Source organism: Podarcis liolepis (assembly GCF_965112155.1).
Source record: "Podarcis liolepis genome assembly, chromosome: 12".
Taxonomy (NCBI): Eukaryota; Metazoa; Chordata; class Lepidosauria; order Squamata; family Lacertidae; genus Podarcis; species Podarcis liolepis.
The window spans coordinates 26,005,260-26,018,897 of record NC_139563.1 but is presented as its reverse complement, the minus strand read 5'-3'; the positions used below and the strand labels follow the sequence as shown (position 1 = coordinate 26,018,897).

Sequence of the window (13,638 nt, the reverse complement as noted above, 5' to 3'; positions counted from 1 at the left end):
CACCATGTGGGCAGTGGGTGGCTAGGAATACTCGCCGTGTGGGCGGCTAGCCCCGCTGCTGCGCCACTCCAGGTGCCAGGGCAGGTTGCTCCGCCCCTGATGTGGAGTGCTTCTATTCAGGGTGACGGTCAGTCATGCCCTTATCAAAATGGCTCAAGCAATTCAGCAAACAGCAAAATACAGTTTTTATACGTTTTGAACTTAATTGCCTGTAGGGATTGATTCTGAGGCTTAAGTGCAGGCAAAAAAGATCAGGGCTGCAACATCAGGTAACTGACAGGTGGCTTTTCCCTTCCATCTCATTCACTTCTCAGCAGCCCTGTGTTATGCTTCATGACCCAAGCTTTGCAAGAAACTCAGATTCGTTACTGAAGAGACAATTTGCAGAGCATTGGAGAGGTTATGGGGTGAGGGAGATAACACACTCATTAGCAGACAGGCATTTTTGTGTGAAGGTGAAGAAAAGGTAAAGAAAAATCAGCTTGACAGTTCCATTCCTTAGACTAGAGCAACCTTCACCAATCTTGTGCCTTCCAGATGCTTTGAACTACAATTGGCTATGCTCTGTCAAACAACATCTGGAAGACACCAGTTTGAGGTTACAGGAAATTTCTTTTCCCCTGTTCTACAGTTAGCTTTACCTCCCAATTGTTCTAGAGGTGAACTACTGACAAGGCTCAGAGAATTGGAGTCCCTATTTAAAAACAAAATAGGCCAAATATTTATATGTGAGTAAATTTTATATATAAAATAATCCACCAACCAACTGCAACAGGCCACTCTGTTAAAGGTGATGACAAGAAGATTGCACCAATTAGTTTTTCATATTTTTTTTGGTATTATGAAATGGCTGAATGTGCAACTTACGTTTCAACAGGTATTTATGTACTGTGCTAATATGTTAGCAACTAGTTGGAGGATAAAGAACACATCTCTTGCTGTCAGGAGAAAGAGGCAACTCCTCACACTGCCACCCTCCAAAAACAAAACAAAAACACCCTTCAAGAGCCACAGTAATAATTTGAAATCACCAAATTATTCAAAAAAAATTAAGCACACACAAGAGGACACCGTAATCATATTAAACTGAGTCATATTTACTGAATGTTATAATACATGAATAAAGGTAGAAATTAGTCATTTTGTCTTAAATATGCTCATAGTAATGTTACTATGGAAAAGTGTGTGCTAGCTTCATGAATTTTGATGCTTATGGAAGTTAAGTTGCATTCAAAGCTGTAGTTCTGCATTATCATTTGTCAAAATTTCAGCAGGAGAAGGATTGAGACAGTTCCAAACAGTAAAACAATTACAAATGCCATATGGTTCAGCCTCCAATAGTGAATACAGTGCTTGTTTTTACCATATCCACAAGACAAACACGCTACTGCAAAAAAAAATCAGCCATTGGATATATAGTACAACAAGGACATTGTAATAGAAAACATTTGCAGCAGTAGATTTAAGATGTCACAAATAATAATAACTGCTACTTGAAAAACATTGCAATAGTTCTAATAAAAATTGGCCACCCAAAGTTAAGGGTGTGTGTGTGTTTAAATTCCACGGATAATTAATGGCACTAAAAGCATATTTATATTACGCCCGGATTGTGGCTAGTACGTAAATAATACAGTGGTATCTTGTTGCTCAAAGATTGTGCAAAGGTTTACAGTTTAATATGCACCACACTGTGTGCCCTAGCGAATACTACACAGATTCTCAACACAGGCAATCAGCAGGAATTATTAGACCAATATACTTCGTATCTTTGTATTTACAGACTTGCTACTACAGTATATGATATTTTATAGTTAACAACTAGCACCACTATATTCAAAGGGCAGTTAAGCAAGTGCTTCTAAACTGGTTGTAAAAATATACTTTGCAAAAATTGAATATGTAAGGTCTTAAGGCCTCTCAGGCTTAAAAAATAATAATAATTGTGTCCACTGTAAAACGGGCGGGATTTTGTCTTTTGTTTGCATGCATCTCAAAGGAGAATTGGTAGACAACCTTGTGGTTCCTGGGAGGGCATCTGAGAAGGCTATAGGACCCTCTCTCTTTATGGGTAGAGAGGCAGGTATGCCCTTGGAATCCCAGCCACCATGGAAAGGACCTCTGCCATTGCTTCTCTGTTGTCACTGCTCCAGAGGAGAGGACAAAAGGAGAGCACATCAGAGTGGATTTCCCATTTGCCCAGGAGTCAGTGTGCTTCTTTTCCTCCAGCTTCTGCCTAGCTGGTGTAAAACCAGTAGGGTTCAGAAAATGGTGGCTTTACTGCCAGAGATTCTCTCCATCCCCTCACTGAATTGTTCTGCTCAAGTCTATTGGCAGGATTCAGACTGTGCCATCTTCTACCACCCTGATTGTCAAACTGACATAGTGTATCCTACCATTGCACCATCCCTTATCAACTTATTCCAGTTACAGACAGGTAGCCGTGTTGGTCTGCCATAGTCAAAATAAAAAAAATCCTTCCAGTAGCACCTTAAAGACCAACTAAGTTAGTTCTTGGTATGAGCTTTCGTGTGCATGCACACTTCTTCAGATACAGTGTATCTGAAGAAGTGTGCATGCACACGAAACCTCATACCAAGAACTAACTTAGTTGGTCTTTAAGGTGCTACTGGAAGGATTTTTTTTATTTCAACTTATTCCAGTTGGTTTATTCCACTTTCATTTTTCCATGGTTCTAAATTTCCTGTAGCTACAGCAGTTAGCACAGCTATTTCTGTTAGAAGATAAAGCCTCTAGCATGTGGGTTTTTGCTTTGTTTTTAAGCTGCGTTGCCTATCCCTAGTAACTTCCACACACAAAAACCCAGTTGTATCCAATGTTAGTCCTATTCAGAGTAAACCCATTGGAAATTAATGTGCATGTCTTAAGAACCATTACACTCACTGAGTCTACTTTAAATAGAACTAAGTTGGATTCCACCCATAATACTACTTTATTAATAAATCATACTGCAACTAAAATATACCTATATATGTTAGAAGAAAAATTGTTGTAAAATATTTATTGTTTTCAAAGTTAAGAAAATGCTATTACTATGTTCTGAGTTTAAGTTGTTGTTGTTTTTAAAACATAGGCTGGTTGCTGTGGCCCAGCTGAAAAGCACTGGTTGACCCTTTCCTTGGATTTTAGCTCTCCAGTTGGTCTTGAAAATGGCACCAAGCGTGGTACTATTGCTGTGTTTACATTGGCAGTCTAAGGTAGCATGCCTCTACTCACCTGGGAGTTGGCTAAGTGAGCATACATAGACTTGCTCTGTATTATTATCATTTATTGAGTTTAAATACCGCCCTATACCCAGGGTTCTCAGGGGGTTCTCTAGAGGTTGTAACATGGAGGCATCTACCAGAGTTGCTTCTGACACAATTTCTCTACAAGGATGGGGAACCTGTGGCCCTACTTATGATGTTGAACTGCAGCTTCCAAGATTCCTGACCATTAGGATGATAGGAGTTGAAGTCCAACAACACCTGAAGAGCCACGAGCTCCAGAATTCTTCTGTGGAATTGAAACATCTTTTCCGTACTGTACCCCTGCATGTAAGGGAGGGAGGGATGGGGGAAGACACAGTTCTCTAAATTTTGCTGGGACTGCAGCCTCCATCATCTCTGTCATGCTGTTTGGGGCTGGTAGGAGCTGGGAATCCAACAACAACAGGAAGGCCACATGTTCCCCTGAAGTGAGGAATTACAGTGCTTACATGGGTTCTCTGCAGGTCAAACATACATACAGCCCTATAAAACAGCTCTCAGCACAGCTGGAGATGCATGGCTTATCTTTCACAAAGAGGCTTCACATGAATAGGTGCTGTAGTGCTATTATTACACACAGAATAACTCATTAAACATTTCTCTGAAGCACAACCATGGAACTGTCAAAGATTGCAGCAAGAAGAGTCAAATTTTTAGTAGAGTAACATGGAACACTGTCCCAAATGCCACTATAGATCCTGCTTAAAAGCTGCTCTGTAGACTGTTTCACATTTGCACATCTGGCTATTTCAAGCTCTGATGCTATTAAAAAGAAGTTTTTATGTTCCCCTGGACACGATATGAGCTCTTTTAAACTCAGTTGGAGCTGAGTGGGATGAAAAGGCATGTTGTCATTATTTAATTTTGTGCCAGAGCTCAAAGCTCATTATAAAACATTAATCCAAATGCAAGAAATAAAATAAAATTAGCTATAACCCTCAAGGAGCACACAATACTGAAAATATTGGAAGCCATGTTGAATAGACCAAACTAATTTCTTCAGAACTTATTTGTGTTTAAGGAAAGCTTTCAGACTCCAAATTAAGCAATGAACTCCCTCGCCTCTTCCTCCACACACACCAGATAATCTTACTTGAAAATGAAGACATTTGAGTGAAAATGAAATGAATCAGCAGTGTAATCATGGTAGGAAAGGGGAAATAGTGATTGTTCCCCCACCCCCACCCCCCAAAAAACACCACAAAACTGTCATGGATTCCTTACATTAATTCCTGTGAACCCACCAACAGAAGTGGATTTTTACACACAGACAAAAAGTAGCCATTTCAAGTTAAGCAAACTATAGCTACTTCTAATGTTTTCACTCACTACCTTATGATGCCAGATTCAGACAACTGAACAAAGTGTTAGACTCCACCACTTATTTTCACATACCTAAAACAAACCCTAAGCCAGCAGGTGTGGACTAACATTTCAGCAACACTCTGGAATGAAATATATTCTCACTTACCTTCATACTGCTACTGTCTTGCTGCATGTTTACAGAAGAAACACTCTTTTTAAAAAACCCAAGTTCGGTTGCCCTGGGCCTGATTTCAGGCTTGGTAGTTCAGTTGCCAATCAAATGCAGCTGTGACAGTTCAGGTGACTCATGCTGAACTAATTACAGCTGCAAACTATAGGAAGAGTCTGTTCTGAGGCCTACCAGGTCCACTCCCATTCTTTGCCTTTTAGCTGCCCATTTCCTTCCTATATAAAAGCTTTGCATACTACCATTTGTGGTTCCTGACAAATATTATTGATTTCTTAAATCCCCCCCCCATCCATTGCCTTCATTTTGCCCATTTCATTGCTGCGTAAAGGCTTCCGCAAACTAGTGTTATTCCTGTCATGAGGCACATTGAGCAATTTGTCTCAGGCAGTAGATTGACAGGGGTGGCCAAATGCATGTTCCATGCCCCCCTTGTGCTGCCGAGCCGTGGAGCATCACTTTGGGTTCCTTTCTCTTTTGTTTGAGGTGCAGCAGCCACTACGCTTCAAACAAAAGAGGAAGCAAAGGGTGGCCCCTGAACAGCCACACAAGGAACTCTGTGGCCACTGGCATTGAGAGTACCAGACCGAGCAATGGCTGTCCACAGAATGAGGCTGGACCAGCTACAAAGACTCCTTAGTCACCCCTCCAAGTCTCTCATGAGACTTAGCCACATGCTTAGTGAAGTCTCACAAGAGTTTGGGGTGGCTTCTCTGTGGCACTGCAACACCTACAGTAAATAGCAGCAAATAAGCTTTGACGGTGCCCCTAGCTACTGTTCATGGCTTGTTGCTGCAACAGTATCCTAGGGAAGCTCGCAAACACCACAATCCTTATTCCAGAGCCAGAGAACCTGAGGTCCTCCCATTGTTATTGGACTACAGCTCCTATCATCCCTGAATACTGGTTATGACACCTGGGGCAGATGTGAGTTGGAGCTCAACACCTGGAGGATCACAAATTTATTGCCTTCTGCCTTTCTATTTTCTTTGCTGGCGCAGCGGCTCATATGAACAAGGCTGCAGAGTTGACATCCATTTCAATCACATCTTACTAAGATACCTTTTACTGAAAATCTCCACAGAAAGGAGACATGCTCATTTATCCTGAGAAGAAATAAATATTGTGGGGAACCTCAGTGGCGTAGCGTGGGTTGTCAGCACCCGGGGCAAGGCAAGTAATTTGCGCCCCCTAACCCGTGGATTTGCGCCCCCTAACCCTAACCCCCAGATGTTGCGCCCGGTGCGGCCGGCCCCCCCTGCACCCCCCACGCTACGCCACTGGGGAACCTTCCATTGCCTCTGCCTGTGAACACAGTTCAGCAGAGGCATCTCCAGAAGTAGTCTTTATATACATATGGCTTAAAATAAAACAAGCAGATTCCCTGGACCTGTCCATATGGATCAAAAGTGTGGGGATAGCTAGAAGCAGCACCTCTCTCAGAATCTTACCTCTTCTGTCTTTCAGGACTCAAAACCCATTAGTTAACTTTCTTAATCCAGACTTAAGTCATCATTTCCTACTGACCAGCATTCGTGACCCTTTCACACACCAAGGCAATCCAGTTTTGTGAGCTGAGAAATCCTGCACTAGACCATGGAAGTAAAAGCCAAGATTTATTAAAATTATATTTTAACTTTACATTAAGATTACTGAATGGGTGAATATTTACAAATATTAGGAATGGTCAAAACAATGGTAGGTTACAGTGTATGCCATTAACTGCAGACAAGGGTGTATTCTCAATGAATGTTCTGAAGTTGTCTCAACTAACACTACATTACATTCAGCTCTGTCTGGCAAAAAAACAAAACTTCACTCTTCCTAATAACCTGAAAATAAAAGATGGAGGAGGATTTTTTTAAAAAATAATAATTTAAATGATGCTTAGGTTTGTACCAAAACAGAAAAATATCCAAAAAGGCACATGATATACATCTAAATGTTTCAGATACTGGGGATCAAAAAGCTGTGTGTGTGTGTGTGTGTGTGTGTGTGTGTGTGTGTGTGTTCTCTATAATTAATATGGAGGTGGCCTTTTTATTTTAACCTTCCTTTAACCTGAGGGTAGGTTGTGTTCCAGAAGTTGCTTCAAAATCCATTGAAACCAAGGGAAAGGCAGCCAGGTTTTCAATCAAGTTTCCCCAAGTCTAATGGCACATGATGTTAACTTAGCTTTCACCCTCCAGTCTCTGGCTGACATTATATATTTCCAAAATTATACTTTTACATATACTGTACAATCCTTTAGACATTTTCTCAGGTGGGAATTTGCTCTCTCTCTCTTTTAACTTTCCTTTCCTATTTATTACAAATCAAATCAAAATACTTACCCAACTTTATGCTTCTTATAGGGATTATTTATGACTGCAAGGCCAGTGTTGTATAAATATAACTGGCAGAGTCTTATAAATATAACACTTTAAAAGTCTTACATATTTTACAATTGGAGACATTCTTAAATGTACTTTATATTCGCATAGAACCAACATTTTCAACTAAGTGGAATTTCTTAAAATAAGTCCAGTTACATCAGGGACAGGTGAACCTGTGGCTCTCCAGATGTTGGGCTACAGGTCCCACCAACCCAACCAGCAACTAGGCTCAGTGGGGCTGATGGAATTGAGAGTCCAACAACATCTGGAGGGTTCACAGGTGCTCTATACCTGAGTTAAATGAAGGAAGGCCACACATGGCAACATATGTACCAAAGAATTGTGTGAAATAAGTATGAAATTTAGAAATTTAGAAGCTGTTTCCATTCAAATACTGTCAAAAGATCAGTTGATGCCCTTGCCAAAGAATGCTTTAAATAGAGATTTTTCAACAGCCCATTAATTCCTTGCCATGCATGTGGGTATCACTTTATTCTGGGTTTTGCAAGGCAGTGTTTTCCGAAAATCTCTTCTCTGGTTGCTGCTAGGGAAAAAGCATGTTGGAATCACTGGGGGGAAAGATCAGAATTAAACATCTCTGGTCCCAACATGTATATGTTGCAACTTCTGATACTAACAAAGCATCATATATAAAATCTTGCCTAATACATACCTTGAGAGCTACAATACACACCACAGACCTATAATAAGGTGCTTATTCATTTTTATCATTTTACCTCACAGTTATTTTGGAATGCAATTAAGAGTACGGGAACATACTGACTGGGACATATTGTTAATTTTTAAAAAATACACAAAAAACATTATTTTGCAAATGCCTTTGAAGATTCCTCTCCCTTTCCTTTTTGCGTATGACCATCACCTGCAATGTTACATCACAGAATGGGGAACCTGTGTCCTTCCAGATGTTGCTAGACTACAACTCCCATCATTCCTGGTGATTAGCCATGCTGGCAGAGGCTGAAGAGAATTGGAGTCCCAACATCTAGAGGGCCACAAATTTATTCCCCATCCCTGTGCTTAGTAAATCAGGATAACGGCTCCTATATAAGAATCTATACTGGCAATATTGTGTAACCTTCACAAGATTCCCTATATTTGATGTTTTTTTTTAAAAAACCCACACAACTTTGCAAAATCTTTCATAACAAACTCAGTTCAGGAACATCGATGAATGTATATAGCCAATAACAACATAGCATACCGATAGTGCATAGTGCACGGTGTAGGAACAGAGATTCCTCCATACATGTATTATGCAACTCCATGTAGATGAATGGCCTCTGGTAACTTAACCAAACCGTTCAGTTAATGGCGCTTATTTGGCCAAGAAGTGCATTATTTACATAGTATTATATCAGCACATAGGATAAATTGGCGAAGCCAGATAACTTAAGAGCTCTGGATAGCTTCAGAAAAATATGTAATATATACAGCAAATGTGCCATTCTGACCACCATCACATTCACTGTTGTGGTCCCTGATTGTGACGCCATTGTTTTTTTGTAAGTGCTCTGTTAAAGTCCCATTGATTTCATTGGGAAGGAGAATAACATGTCTTGCAGTGAACCACTGTTTTCTGTGGATCCAGGAAGGCATTCTAGACCCTTCAGGTTAGCACCTGAGCTTTGGCATAGCAGCTACACAGGGGCGGTTTTTGAGGGGGAAACAGCACAGTTGGGGGAAAGATTGAAAAATCCTTCCCCAACACTACAGAACCATCCCTCCCCCTTGCAGCTGCTATTAGATTTAAAAATATATATTGGAAGCTGTCTTATTTTGAGTCAGACCCCTGGTCCATCTAGTTCAGTGTTGTCTACGATGACTGAAAGCCATTTTCCAAGGACGACTTTTCCAGTCCTGCTTGGAGACGATTCTGATTGAACCTGGAACCTTTTTCATGCAAACCATGTGCTCTTCCATTGACCTATGGTCCTCCTTCCATGCCACTCCTACTTTGGCCCTTAAGATTCTTTGACATGTAATGTTCACTCATGAGTGTTCTTCAAGCAAAACAAGAAAACCCCACATTATATAATTGCATTGTTGGTATTTTACAACTTTTTACACACGTATGAGTTTCTACTTAGAATATAATCACAAAAAGTAATAAAAATTAAAAAAGCATTTTTTGTTGTTGTTGGCTGCTTATGTCATAATGTTTGCCTCTTCAGATCCCACTTGCGGAAAAAACATTTCTTACTTCTGCATGCTAGTTTTACTAAAGTTTTACTAAAGTATAATGACTAGTCCCTTACACATGGAAGGTGGTGAACAGAGGAATTCATGCACACAGCATAAATGTTTACATATCAAATTCTGAATTCTTTTTGTTTTTGTTTGTTTGTTTGTTTGTTTAAAGTTATTTGGGATTATGTTAGACCAGAGAAAAACCCACATTTGAGACTCCCAATTAGTTTCATTTACACATCTACATATTCTCTGTCATCATGCGGAATACTCTTTTATATTTTCAGTTCCATGTATCCCAGGTAAATGGGGTATGTATATGGTTTGGTTGCTCTTTACTTGTAATTAAAATCCTAATCTGCTGCAGAAAATTGCCTTTTCCTTCTTCAGGGAACTTGTTCGCTCCATGCTGGTCAGCATCTCTGCCCTTCAAATTGTCCACTTAGCAGATGAATGTTCAGCGACTCAGCAATGCTGAGTTTGTATAAAATCTGAAGTAAACAGTTCTGGTATCAGCTCAGGTAGACAGTGGAACTAAATGGAAGTCTCCCATAGCTGTAAGAGGACAAAGAGAAGAGAAATATCCATTATTGCTGTTCCTGTTATACTACTATTCCTGCACTGCATGACCCTTGGGATCCCTTCCAACTCTACAATTCCATGATTCTACAGTTTCTATATTCCATGTTTTAACTATGCAATGGAAGCTTCTGCTGACTGAGCGAAAGCAGTTACTGTGGCTCAATGGACAGAGAGCCAAGTTGACATACCAACCTGACCATTGATGGATAAACAGTTGGCTCCTCCAAGATGAGACCAGTACAAACAACAGTGAAAGACAAAATGGTGTTTGTCTGCATCTAGCTTAAATGTTAAGTACGCAGCAGATCCAAGGAAGAAGTGAGGCTTACCCTGGCACTTGCTCTGTTGGCCTTTTTCTCCTCATCAGGAAGTGGAGGCATTGGGTATGGGTATTTTCTGCTGGAGGCAATGGAGCCAGTAGATGACGAAGGGGACTTTGCAGGGGAAAGGGTCCTGAGGTGTTGAATAGACAAAAATAAACAGAATGTCTAGGGATACCAGCCTTGCTACAGAAACCGGAACTACTTTGAAGCTATGCTGGGAATTTGATTCAATCACTCTGCCACACATAGTTGGAAAAGAAGCCAAAGGCTTCCAAGCTACTATAGCTTAGGAAACAGTTCAGTAGGACCAACTCCTGTGCAAATCTTGAGCAATTCTAATTCATATTAATGGAGACTTTGCAAGAGTTGTTCTCAAGGGACTGCACTTTTTGACAGCAACTAAGCTAGTCCTCACCCATCTTCAGATGTTTTGGACTATGATTCCCATCAGCCTTACTCAGAATGGCTGGGCTGGCTGGGGCTGATGGGAGTTGTAGTCCAAAACATCAGATTGGCAAAGGCTGAACTACATACTATGAACCAGACTTCTTATCATTTTATGCATCAAATGATAAAAAAGCTATTTATAAAATTGGGAATATGATTTATTATGAAGCAGATTTAGGGTAGCATGGTGAATAAGAGACAGAGCTATAAATGTTCTCCCCTCAGCCTAAGTGGCTTCAGGGAAGCCACAACTTAAGTCTGTCACCTGGAATTTTGGAGATAACGATACTGGTCTATCTTATCAAATTGTTATAGGGATTACTGAGGTAATATATGTGAAGCTTTCACTATTATTTAACTAAAAATTCTTCCTTTATATCACATTGTATCTATGCCTTCATCTGCATTACAAAAAGGTAAAGGGACCCCTGACCATTAGGTCCAGTCACGGATGACTCTGGGGTTGCGGCGCTCATCTCGCTTTATTGGCTGAGGGAGCTGGCATATAGCTTCCGGGTCATGTGGCCAGCATGACTAAGCCGCTTCTGGCGAACCACAATTCTCACAGCGGTTTCTGCCAAACCCTCTTCCCAAGGGACTCTGGGAAAGCCAGGGCTGCTTAAAGTGGTGCAATACTGCTTTAAATGTATAATTCAGATGAGGCTTACGTACCTACTATATATATTTTGGAAAGTTGTTTGTTATGCATTTGGACGCCTCTTAAGATACATTAGCCAAATTTTGAATGATGGTTCCTGAGATCAAGGAGCAGGTTTTCATCCATGTTTGGATACATTTGGATGCTATTTCAAATCAAGGGAGCAGATGGGTTCACTGCACTGATTTTTAGCCCCTAATCATTGTGTTTCTTAAAATTCCCAAACAAAGCTGGGTATGAGGCTGCTAGCATATACATACAAAGCATCAACATTTCTCCTTTATTCATGCATTTTTGTACTGGCTAAGAAAATGAGGAACTGGCAGAAGAGCTTTTTTAAAAAAGTGACTGTGTACTAAAGAGTCACCGACCGCTTATACCAGGCATAGGCAAACTCAGCCCTCCAGATGTTTTGGAACTACAATTCCCATCATCCATGACCACTGGTCCTGCTAGCTAGGGATCATGGGAGTTGTAGGCCCAAAACATCTGGAGGGCCGAGTCTGCCTATGCCTGGCTTATACTAATGCAAGTCCCACTGACAACTGTGCACCTATGTCAAGGATGAGGACATCTGGAGCGTTTCCAGATGTTGTTGAACTCCAACTCCCATCAGGCCCAGCCAGCATGACCAATGGTCAGGGATGATGGGAGTTGTACTACAACATCACCTTGAGGGCCGCAGGTTCCCCATCCTTCACCTACATTGATGTAAGTCTTCGCTGGCTCAGAGCTTAACCGCAATCTTATGCATGACTACTCAGAACTAAGCCTCAACTGCGTTCAGTGAGGCTTACTCCCAGGCAAACATGTCCCGGGTATAGGGCTGCACATAAGTTGCTTTTTTGAAACCAGCGCACCAGAAACATTTATTACAGTGTATGAGAACGTGTTACATTATACAGAAGGCATGCAGTTCAGAGGCCAAAAAGGGTTAATTGTGAAGAAACAAAGGCAAATACAAAGAGCTGAACACCCAAATTAGTAGACATGCAAGCAACATCCAGTGCACAGTGGTTCCAGCCAAAGTAGGAGTCTGGTTTGAGGGTGGGGCGAGGGGTGGGGAGGATAGACAAAAATGGACTGATTAGTCAGAGAAATCAGCATTTCTGTACAAGGTAAGGAAAGCACTAGCAAGTCAATGTCGGCATCACACGGAAGGGCATTCTTGTCCGAGTCAATAAGGCGTCTGCACTTTATTGACTAGAGTTATACACACAAGGGCATGGACAACTAAAGTGTCTTAAGAATCAATTCCGGAATCAAGACAGACCAAGGAAGCTCTGTATCTGGGTCATGTGCAAGAAAACATAAAAGTCAGAAGCACAGCTGGTCTCAGATGTTCCGGTACCCTGACGAAATGCTAGACTCACTCACCGCCCCGACCCCAGTCCTGTGCTCATGGCAGCCCTTCCTCACGCTCCATCCTGGGTCCCTCTGGCTTGCTGAACTCAAGAAAGGATGTTTTAAAAAATCCCTAATCACATGGCTGTGCCAGCAACCTCCTTAGATCCCTTATGCCTCCCTCGCCTCCATGCATCTCAGACCATGTTTATCTACTTTCCACACCAAACACCATAGTTGCCCCCACATTTCTTCAGATATCATCTACATATTTCAGGAAGCCTTTTATGTCTGGTGTATTGTGTTCTTTTATACTCTGTTGGAAGCCACCCAGAGTGGCTGGGGCAGCCCAGTCAGATGGGTGGGGTGCAAACAACAACAACACATTATTATTATTATTATTATTATTATTATTATTATTATTATTATTATTATTATTATTATTTTCTGCCTCTATGGTCAATGTGAAGTGTGTGCCTTGCCCAACAGGCACTGCCTACTTATTCATCAGAAGTGGATTTAGGAAGCATGTGATCTGCCCTAACGATGTGTGTAGAACATATAGGCATTACCCAGAGGATCTTGGGAGCATCCAAAGAGATCCAAAATCAGATACAAGCGGAAGCAGGGCCGTCTTACCCATAGGCGCTAGGGTTGCGGGGCACCCGGGCGCCGGGCTCTTGGGGCGCCAGGCTGAGTGTCCGGGGCCCGAGAGTTGAGTCCAGGGAAGCGCCCGCCCTCCTGCGCGCCTGGGACTGGGCAACCTGGGGGTGGGGGCGTCAGCAGATCTTTGCACCCTGGCACCGCATATGCTTAAGACAGCCCTGAGCGGAAGTCCCTCCTCTGTGCATACTTTAAGAGTATATTCAGGAATACATTTTCAAAATCCAAACCACAATCTGAAATAAGTACATTTCCTGATGAAACTGCAGGTGCC

General features: G+C 41.5%; 1 protein-coding gene across 4 annotated transcripts in view; it reads right to left on the bottom strand.

The window, feature by feature from the left end:
• Positions 1-1,076: 1,076 nt before the first annotated feature.
• ADAM22 (ADAM metallopeptidase domain 22) overlaps positions 1,077-13,638 on the bottom strand; it is a 126,730-nt gene continuing 114,168 nt past the window's right edge. Inside the window, exons 32-35 of one of the 4 annotated variants that reach the window (XM_083467398.1) lie at positions 10,259-10,382; positions 6,051-9,902; positions 2,655-5,895; positions 1,077-2,417 (exon numbers count right to left, since the gene is read on the bottom strand). In XM_083467398.1, the coding sequence (XP_083323524.1) occupies positions 9,882-9,902; positions 10,259-10,382 (145 nt within the window). In that variant the 3' untranslated portion in view covers positions 1,077-2,417; positions 2,655-5,895; positions 6,051-9,881. Of the gene's footprint in view, positions 2,418-2,654; positions 5,896-6,050; positions 9,903-10,258; positions 10,383-10,404; positions 11,503-13,638 lie in introns of those variants that run through there. The other 3 variants (XM_083467400.1, XM_083467399.1, XM_083467401.1) reach the window with 3 other exon arrangements.